General features: G+C 40.5%; 2 protein-coding genes across 3 annotated transcripts; one reads left to right on the forward strand and one right to left on the reverse strand.

The window, feature by feature from the left end:
• Positions 1 to 231: 231 nt before the first annotated feature.
• dbr1 (debranching RNA lariats 1) lies at positions 232 to 4,600 on the forward strand. The gene is made up of 9 exons (XM_077580299.1): positions 232 to 377; positions 832 to 1,078; positions 1,164 to 1,288; positions 1,416 to 1,496; positions 1,575 to 1,660; positions 1,908 to 2,132; positions 2,215 to 2,292; positions 2,365 to 2,510; positions 3,691 to 4,600. Exons 2-9 carry the CDS (start codon positions 882 to 884, stop codon positions 4,385 to 4,387), a joined length of 1,635 nt encoding a protein of 544 aa, XP_077436425.1. The 5' UTR covers positions 232 to 377; positions 832 to 881; the 3' UTR covers positions 4,388 to 4,600.
• A 445-nt stretch (positions 4,601 to 5,045) lies between these two features.
• On the reverse strand, positions 5,046 to 10,218 carry rab5b (RAB5B, member RAS oncogene family). Of its 2 annotated transcripts, none has more exons than XM_077580300.1 (6): positions 10,088 to 10,218; positions 8,744 to 9,003; positions 8,510 to 8,661; positions 7,946 to 8,068; positions 5,997 to 6,090; positions 5,046 to 5,821 (listed from the first exon to the last, which is right to left on the reverse strand). In XM_077580300.1, the coding sequence occupies exons 2-6, from the start codon at positions 8,907 to 8,909 to the stop codon at positions 5,706 to 5,708; spliced, it is 651 nt and encodes a 216-aa protein (XP_077436426.1). In that variant the 5' UTR covers positions 8,910 to 9,003; positions 10,088 to 10,218; the 3' UTR covers positions 5,046 to 5,705. The 2 variants fall into 2 exon arrangements, with proteins under 2 accessions (XP_077436426.1, XP_077436427.1); XM_077580301.1 differs by having other exon boundaries at positions 8,744 to 8,998; positions 10,088 to 10,199.
• Between the last annotated feature and the right edge of the window lie 192 nt (positions 10,219 to 10,410).

A 10,410-nucleotide genomic window follows, 5' to 3' on the forward strand; every position in this document is an offset into this window, starting at 1 on the left:
GTGACGTAAGATGGTTCTTATGAAGTAAATTCGTCACATTAAACTGCACAACAGAACAGAAAACAGAGAGACTATAAAAACACGCATGAACGTGCATCCAAATAATATATACGCATAAATAATATATATATATATTTTTAAATCCAAAATGGCTTCTAATAATTTTGTGTTGAATCTGCCCTGACGAACAAAATAGTATGTGGCTATGTGCCTGTTTTTGACCTGCGCATGCGTACTGGCATGTGAACGCAGGGTGGGAAATTTCGTTGCACATTTGTCTAGTTTTACAGCAAAACATGTACTTGTTCGTCACGATTTGGGGGGCCTACGGCGTGTAAAAGTTACCAGGCGTCCTCTTTAGCCACTCGCACCTCTCCGTAAGTAGTGATTTTAAAAAAATGCTTAAAAGAACAATAATTTAAATAGCGTGTGTTCGTCGCCAGTGTGCTACTGTGCTCATGAATGGCGATATCGACTCGAAATGATTCACCAAAACAAACAAACATTGGGCTGATGTTGGACATTTTTGGAGCAAAGTAAAGCCAAAGGTTATTAGCAACGTATTGGATTATATTAATGTTGTATATACATAAAACAAAACATATATTATTTACTGAATTTGTATAATGTATTTACTCTCTGATTGATCCGAACTGTTGTTTCAATGCAGGCGTTGTGTAGAGCAGAAACGAGTGAAGTTTGATTATCTGGGGAATTAAGCTTTTTCTAAAATTCCAAATCATACAGAATGGACGAATGGAATGCGGTGCCAGTTCACCAATTTGTATGTTTAGCTCAACTTCCCAAGCTGACCATGTCGTCTTTCTTTAGGCAGCAAAGGAGTTGAGATCGAATCTAGAGCGCCTCTGCTGGTTGCAGCCATGAAGATTGCAGTGGAGGGCTGTTGCCATGGCGAGCTGGACAAGATCTACGATACCATCGCCTACCTGGAAAAGAAGGAAGGCGTCAAAGTGGACCTGCTGCTTTGCTGCGGTGATTTCCAGGCTGTGCGCAACGAAGGCGACCTCAAGTGCATGGCGGTGCCTGCCAAGTACCGAACCATGCAAACTTTTTACAAGTCAGTGCCTCTTTGCATTTCTTCATCTTTTGTTTTTTAGTATCACAACTTGCAGGCCTATTTTGCAACAAAACATTTGTTACAGGTACTATTCTGGAGAAAAGAAGGCTCCAATTCTTACCATCTTCGTCGGCGGTAACCACGAGGCCTCCAATCACCTGCAGGAGCTTTCTTATGGAGGCTGGGTGGCTCCCAATATATATTATTTGGGTAGGGACCGTCTGACAATACACAGTGTCATGTCAACATGACAAAAAAAAGCACCATAATCTGAAGTTCATAAGTAATCATTCTTTAACATCCTGTTGTATCTGCAACGCTCCGACCTCATCTGCAGGTTACGCTGGGGTCATCCGCTACAGAGGGGTCCGAATTGGCGGCATTTCGGGCATCTTCAAGTCACATGACTACAGAAGAGGTGAGTTCACTGTCAAACTAGACACTATACTACACACCGCAAAGCAGTGTGTTCATCAGGTATGTTGGCCTGTTGCAGGTCATCACGAATTCCCGCCGTACAACCCCGAAACCCTGAGAAGCGTCTATCACGTGCGGAATATTGAGGTGTTCAAACTAAAGCAGGTAATCATCAAACAGGTCATCAGAGGCCTTTAATTTGATGGAAGTGGAGTTGTTTGTTTGATTATGTAATAAAAACATTACTTGAGTGTTATTTGCCATTGAAAATGGATGCCATGATTTTTCTAAAACTGAAGGGGAAGATGCAGACAAGTTGCTCCACTCTGAGAAGCTTTTGTTTTCAAATACACACTTGTCAATCAAAAGAATGAATACCAACTATAATTTCCATTCCCAAATTCCAATCAAGATTCGCATGCCCGTCGACATTTTCCTGAGCCACGACTGGCCTCGCGGTATCTGTCATCACGGGCCCACAGAAGAGCTGCTGCGTAAGAAGAAGTTCCTGCGGCAGGACGTCGAGTCCAACTCTCTTGGGAGTCCCGCCGCCGCCGAGCTCCTGGAGCACCTTCAGCCTACCTACTGGTTCTCGGCGCATCTTCACGTCAAATTTGCAGCTCTGAAGAAACATCCAGTAAGACTGACCGCTAACCTGAGACTGCTTAAATTCTTGTTCACATTATTTTTCATGAGATGTATTTCCTTCACGGTTAAAGCCTGAACCCAACGCTGCCCCGCGAGTCACCAAGTTCCTGTCGCTGGATAAATGTCTGCCCTATCGGGAATTCTTGCAGGTAAGGGAGCGTCGTGTCACATGTCAGTCAAAAGACGGTCGCTCTAAATTGACACGCACGCCTTTGTCATAGATCCTGGACGTACCAGAAAGGGCTGGTTCATCCGACGATCTTGAATATGACCCCGAGTGGCTCGCCATCCTGAAGGCCACCGACGATCTGCAGAGGATCACCCCTCATCCCTGGAACCCTCCAGAGAATAATGGACTGCACGAACGGTACTCTATGAATGGGCTTCACTGTATTATTTACTGTACATTTATTAAAGGGGAAGTCAACCCCCCAAAATTTTCTTGACAACAATATGTTCTATGCAGTCCCACTAGTCTAAATATGGTATTCTGGTTAATATTATGTTAGTGGAATATGAGTTAAGTAGCAAAATCCGGCAGTTTTTATCAATATCAGAAGGTGGCCATTTTGCCACTTGCTGTTGACTGAAGATTACATCATAGTTGCTCAGGGCTCAGGCAACAACCAATCACAGCTCACTTGTTTTCTGAAGTTGAAGTTGTTACCTGTGAGCCCTGGGCAAGTATGATGTCATCTTCAGTCGACAGCAATCAGCAAATTGGCCGCCGCCTGAGATCGATAAAAGCGGCTGGATTTTGCTTCATAACCCATATTCCACAAATGTAATATTAATCAGATTGTCGTGTTTATATTAAAAAATCGATTCAGCAATATATCGCAACATTACAGCACACAATTCTCGTATCGATTCATATGCAGCCGAATTGATTTTTAAAGATCAATTTTTGATGGAAATATTCAACAAAATTTCTTACTTCCGACTAGGTTTCACACTTTAAGCATGGAAGAATGTTTTATTAATGGAACATTAAGCCATGATATTTTATTTCAATGCTGTTCAAACATGAAACAGATTCCAACCTGTTTGTTAAATACAGTGGCTCACAGTTATAAGCCTGAAGTACATTTTCATACAAATCTTACAGTGTGCAAGATTACACAAGTTTACTGATTAGTATTTTCTAAATTTTTGTTTAAAAAAACGCAATAATTGACTTATCGATTTGTATCAAGATTAATCGGTATCAAATCGCAAGGTACTAGGCAATTCACACCTCTATAACATATTATTGTCAAGAAAGGTTTATGGTTAACTTCCCCTTTAACAGATTTATTAAACTGCTTGTCATAAATATGTCATAATTAAGAAATATAGCTCGAAAAATGTAACCCGCATCATAAAATGTTTTGATGCAGACTCTTTAGATTTGAATGGAGGTGCACTCTATTGGAATTATTTTAACAACCAAGGAATCATTCAGAGCTATTTAACTTACAATTGTCAAAATCCTCTCATTTCAGCTTCTCAACAGTAATGATCTGATTTCTGTAGTCCTGAAGATAACTATTGTCATCATCCATTAGGTGGGACTTCACGGTTTCTGAAGATGCGCTGATGAAGGTGGTGGAGCAGCTCAGCGGCGAGCTCGCCATCCCAGACAACTTCAGTCGCACCGTGCCGCCCTACGACCCAAGCAACCCTCAGTACCACGCTGCCCCCAGCTACCACGCCAACCCCCAGACCACAGAGCTGTGCGCCACCCTGGGCCTCACGGAGCTCTACACCCAAGCGGGCCAGGCAGGCAACACGAGCGGTGCTCAAGACGGCGGCGCCGAGGAGGAAGACGACACTCAGAGCGGCGACGAGCCCAGCGAGTACCCAACTGACATTTCGGGCGCATCAAACTCCTTCAATCCCGATGAGATCACCATAGAGGATGAGTGGGAGGAAGAGGAGGGTGAGGAAGAGCCCAAAAACCGCACTAATCTAAAACCACCAGGGGGGGAGCCTCACACAGCCACAGGCATGGTCCTGCCCCCGCCCAAATCTCAAGTGTTGCCCATTCCCATGTCCCCACTCATGGACCTGCCTCCCCCACAACACTCCACACCAGCTGTCCCTCGTCTTCTTCCTCCAAGCAACGTGGAGGCAGAGGGTGAGCGCCTCCTCAAACGGACCAGCGACGAAGCAGGTGATGCGGGAAGCCAGATTACCACACCACGTATCAAACGCAGGAACCAATTAATCTATGCCACAGTGGAGGACGAGTGTGATGAATAGCTGAAAAAATAAGTTTTATTATTCATTTCCTGTCTTTTAATGGAGAGAAAATACAAGGAAAATCATGTTTTACTTTTTAAAAAATATATATTTTAATTTTTTTTAAATAGTTTGAAACACTCGTGATCTTTTTTGTAAATGTGATTTTGAGACAGGACAAATTCTCATTTGTTGTAATTAAGATTAAAATATCCTTTTTGTACAATCTCTCAACAGGAAGCGTCAATATCGTCTTTCATTCCTCATTAATTCCCAATGCATTTACATATTCATACCATTTTTAATTACAGTATTTGAATGGGTTTCCAACAGTGCAAACACAATTTAAGTCCAAATTGAAACACAGTGAGTTCAAATGAACACATTCCTGGTTACAATTTATCAATATGAATTCATTTTTGTAGGTTATTCTTTCAAGAATGCTCACATTTGAGTTTTGATGAGAAGCCACAGGTATACAACATTATTTTAGAAATGCTTATTTGTAATAGGCAAAAACCTAAAAAAAAAAAATCTTAATTCTTACATTTTGCTGTTTGCGTCTGTAGTGTTAAACCACATTGACGCCACATCTGATTCAGATTTGACAGCAATTTTCATTTATCACAGATAACCTAATTCAATACATTTATACACATTTTTTATCAATGTCATCAGGTTGTGTTTATGTAGAATTTTATTACATTTGCTTTCATTTTCATCAACCATTAGATACACACATACACCTACTCCAATCCCCTCAACACTAAATTCTATCATTTCCTGTTTTCATTCCATCCTTTGACAAAACTGAAAACTTCTTCCATCAGGAATCAGCACTTCCTGTGCTCTCTGCTACGCACATGTAATCATTGGCAAATACGGCTTTTTATGTTAGCATACACATTGTGGCTCATGCCTTTATTGTTGCTATGTGTGAGAGCAATAAGCATGTATTTTGCTTTGTACCTTAGGACATGTATGGACTCTTGACATAAATACGAAAACACAGAAACTGTGTTGGTTAGTTTTCGGACCCACAGGACCAGACAGATGAAGCATGTCAAGCACATGTAGCCTCATTTATTTTACCTCATCATATTGCTTTCTTCTTTGCTTGTTGGCTTTGTACAATTGTAAGTTATCGGACAGGAGTCAAGCTGAAATGAAACAAGGCAGAATATACACAATTTGTGTCCTCCATTTTGCTGTTGCATTCCCTTTTCCCAGCTGGCTTGATTCACTGATGAGGATGATCATTGGAGATGGTTGGCTGAGGGAGAAGGGGTACTTTTGGGGTGGGTTTGTAGTGGTCGGACATGAAGGGGGTGTGCGTGATCTAGTTCCCGCCGCAGCAAGCTCTGGTGGAGTGGGCGTCAGGGTCCTGAAGGTTGACCCCTCGATGTCGTGCAGCGTGTGTTGGGTTTTGGGTGTCTGTTTTTGGCATCTTTTTGGCTGCAGGAACACAATTATTAACAGACAGATCACGGCAATCAGTTGTAATGGCATCCTGTTAAACTTGTACCGGGATTTAAAAGTAATGACTTTTAAATTGGAGTAACTATAATAATGTGTACTATTGAATTTCGTAGACTGCAGAGGAGATTGCAAGAGATAAAGAGCAACTCACCGATGGCCAGGAAAAGCTCGTTGACGTTCATGGCCGTCTTGGCCGAGGTTTCCATGAAGAGCAGGCCCGTGTCGTCTGCGTACGTCTGCGCTTCCTTCGCCGCCGAAAACAAACATTAGGCAACAAACATCAAGTTCAACAATTTGGAGCTCAGCCTTTTGCTTTTTTTTTTTTAATGCCACCACAGCATAGTACTATGGGGGACCAAAACTGCCCAAATTTAAAATGAAAAAAAAAATAAAATAATAATAAAAAAAAAAATATATATATATATATATATATATAAATAAAAGTGAAAATAAAAAAAGGATATAAAAATATAATTCCAAAATTTGATTAAAAAAAATACATATATGGCAATAAAAACAACTATATATATATATATATATATATATATATATATATATAGTAAAAATAAATATCAAATTTTAAAAACAAGATAAAAAAAATAAACGTGGAAATAAATATGAAAATAAATATATAAATACAATTAAATATCGATCAATAAATAAAAACACTTTGTTCCCACATTTATTTCAGCACAAAAGGTTACTCAAATGAGGGGGCGGTCCGAAGCGTGTCTTGGTTTGGACACCATTGCAAACTGCCTTTCAATGGTCGAGTGAGGGGGTTGAGCGTTTTTATTCATTGATATTTATTTCCACATTTATGTTTATATTTATTTTTGTTTTTGAATCTCATTTTTTCTTTTATTTACTTACGTGTGTGTATGTATGTATATATACACATACATACATACATACATACATATACACATACATACATACATACATATATATATATTTTTCCCATTTATAGTATTTTTTCTGTATTTAATTTTTTAATTATATTTTTTATACCCCTTTTTATTTTCACTTAAATTTATTTATTTATTTATATATTTTTAATTTTGGCAGTTTTGGTCCTCCATAGGGTACCAGTAATGGTACCACTGAATCAGAAATGGTACTTATTGCAATATAGGAAACTGTTAATTTGCTCATTGCAGTACAGGAAATACAATTCATTTCATTTCAATTACTAACAAAATCTAATTCATTCCAACAATCAAGAATCACTTTTCCCTCTCCATTTCACATCTGTTTGGCATTGTCAAAGGAGGAGTACCATAGTTTTCCTTCATTTTAGTTGCCTGTCACAGTGGATAACTTGTTTGTACACATGAAAATAATGCCAAAACTTGAAACATGGTATGTTATGTATAATGAAAGTCTTATGATGGTGACTACTTCATCTCGGAACATACAAATTTATATTATTTCCTATGGTGAAGGTTGTTTTGAAATTAGAACATTTTAGGAATTAAGGAATGTATGTTTCAATTTTGAGGTTTCACTGTATATTTCAATGCAGATATCGACATAATTTTGTTATATATTTATTTTTGTCACTGTCACAAGTTACAGTTAGAATATAGTTACTGAAGTAATAGTTTGAATGGTATTACAGACTACAGTGCCTCCTACTGGTCTAAATCTGTAGCAGGATATTCATCCACAATTAATGAAATTCAATACGAGAACTATCCATCCATCCATTTTCTTAACCGCTTGTCCTCACAAGAGTCGCAGGGGGCGCTGGAGCCTATCCCAGCTGGCTTCGGGCAGTAGGCGGGGTACATCCTGAACTGGTTGCCAGCAGATCACAGGGCACACAGAGACGAACAACCATCCACACTCACAATCACACCTAGGGACAATTTTGAGTGTTCAATTAACCATGCATATCTTTGGAATGTGGGAGGAAACCGGAGTACCCGGAGGAAACCCAGGCAAGCACGGGGAGAAAATGCAAACTCCACCCAGGAAGGCCGAAGCCCGGACTCGATCTCGCGTCCTCTGCAGCGGGAGGCGGATGTGCTAACCAGTCACCACCGTGCTGCTATGAGAACTATATCATCAATATTTGCATTTGGGGGGGTTGCTTACCTCATACTCTACTAGCCTCTTATCTGCCAGGTCTGCCTTGTTGCCCGCCAAAGCAATGACAATGTTGGGACTGGCCTGCCTCTGCAGCTCCTTCACCCAGGCCTTGGCCCTCTCAAAGGTTTCCTGTGCACGCCAACAAAACACACACACGCGCGCTGGATGATGACATAGCACAAGGCGCTATTTAATTTAATATATACAGTGGACTCATTCACCACTTTATTAGTTGCACATCTACTCTTGTAGCCAAAACGCACAGCAGTATCTCGCTGCAATAAGGTGAGTAGGCATTATTTTGTGCTTTATCTTTTGACTAAGAATGGCCAAACTAGAAGACTTGGCATCTCTACACTTGTAAGACAGTGAAGAAAATGACTTTTGTGTTATACCTTTATTATTCATTGTTAATGGTGATTGTTTCACTGTTTTTTTTGTTTTTATACTTGTCTGAAAGTTACTAAATGTTAAACTATTTTGAGTTTTTATAAAGTTGAACGTTTGTTCCTGTATAAGATTAATTTATTAAGTTCCCGTAGCAATGGAATCCATGTGTGTGTTGCATACCGGCTTGGTGATGTCAAAAACCACAATGGCAGCCTGAGCTCCTCTGTAGTACATGGGTGCCAGGCTGTGGTATCGCTCCTGTCCTGCTGTGTCCCAGATCTCAAACTTGACAGTGGTGTCATCTAAGCACACTGACTGGGCCAGGAATGCAGCTGCGAAATACAAATATTTATTTTTTCAAATGTGAATGACACACAGACAATTTTTTTTTATCCCATTGCTTGCAGCGCTCACCTCCTATGGTGGTCTCCTGAAACTCGTCAAACTGTCCCTTGACGAAGCGCAGCACCAGGCTGGACTTGCCCACCGCCATATCGCCCAGCAGCACCAGCTTGAACTGGCAGATCTTGGTCTGCGGCAGCGCGCCGTTGGAGCGGCCGCCACTCCCTCTGGAGCTCATAGCGACCCGTGTGAGGGTGCCGTCGGGGGAAGGACGCTTGTCGCTCTGCCTCCGACCTGTGCGCTCGAGCCTCGCTGATGATATCCTGACTGGTCTTTGACAGATTAGACGAGGGTCATTGCGGAGTCTTGAACAATTAACATCGCTAAATTAACAACTCTAATTGAACTAGATAAACTGTCTTTCATATTAATTCAAGGTCCATTTGCCTTTTAGGCTGGATATGAGATTGAAATGCATGTCCTAAGAACTGTGAGGCAGACTTGCTAACCATGAGGCTGGACTAAAAAAGGTGTATTCTATTTTGTTGTAAAAATGGCAGAATATGTGAATTAATGACAACAAACATGATTCCCATCCATTTATTCGGACTTCCAATAGGGCTGTGTGAAAAATATTGATATTATGATGTTATAATGGCAAGCCATGTATTAGGTACTTGGGACTGCAGTGGGGACTTACTCTGACAGCTAGCTGACCTTGTAAGAAATTTCATTTCAGGGGGGAAAAAAGACCCATTGCCAATATAATTTAAGTTGCAACAACCAGCATTACTGAATTTGAAGGCTCTGGACAAATAAATTACATTGAAAAAGCAATCTGAAAGCAGATTTGACCTGAACTCTTTACCAGTTACATTTATCTAAATGTATTTTTATTATAATACGTAAATGCATTTATCTCTTTATTGTCGAAAAATCTACAATAAATTGCATCATGACTGAGCACCATTGTTTGCCACATGACAGCATTTACAATGCAAATATATCACTTTGCTTAACTGTGTGGGTGAAGTTTATTTGACAGACGTCTGAAATGACCATTTAACAAACTGACATTTCCAAACAATGCGAACAGATTATTAGAGATGCCGTTTCTCCTGCTTTAGCGAACAATGCCAAACAGATTTCACCGCAGCCTTGTCACGTAGAACAATACACCCTGGAGGCCAACGTTTCATTAGCTTCTTTGTTTATTCCCGTGATGACGCCATCAGATGTTATCGTTTATTTGGTCGCTAGCATGACACCGCTATGTATGTTCACTTCAGCTTGGACGTCAGAAAGAGGCCACATGGCTAAAGAGCTCAAATATTCGACAGCGATTTCATAACATAATGACAGCTTTCCTGCTTGAATCTTACGATCAAGACTGTGAGAGGACACAAAGACACTTACCCTAAATAGTGTCGCTTCCCCTGTCTGTTGACTTCAATGTAGCAACATCAGCTGGTTGAAGCCAAACGCTTCCTGTTGGGGAAAACGCGCATGCGCACGGCCTGTCTGCCGCATTGTCAAGCAAGCTAGAGATGCATGACGAAATGCATTTATGGTCACAACAAATAAATGATTAATTGTCATACAGTAGGAGTTTTTTTTTAGGGTAAACTGAGCTGGAGGGGGAATCCAAATGTAATGAACCCATGCACACGCAGTAATTAAATAATGACCAGTTTATTATTCATGCGGCAAAGCTGCTTGAGATGGTCCTCCATGCCTCA

Source organism: Vanacampus margaritifer, chromosome 11 (genome assembly GCF_051991255.1).
Source record: "Vanacampus margaritifer isolate UIUO_Vmar chromosome 11, RoL_Vmar_1.0, whole genome shotgun sequence".
In the NCBI taxonomy this organism is placed as follows: Eukaryota; Metazoa; Chordata; class Actinopteri; order Syngnathiformes; family Syngnathidae; genus Vanacampus; species Vanacampus margaritifer.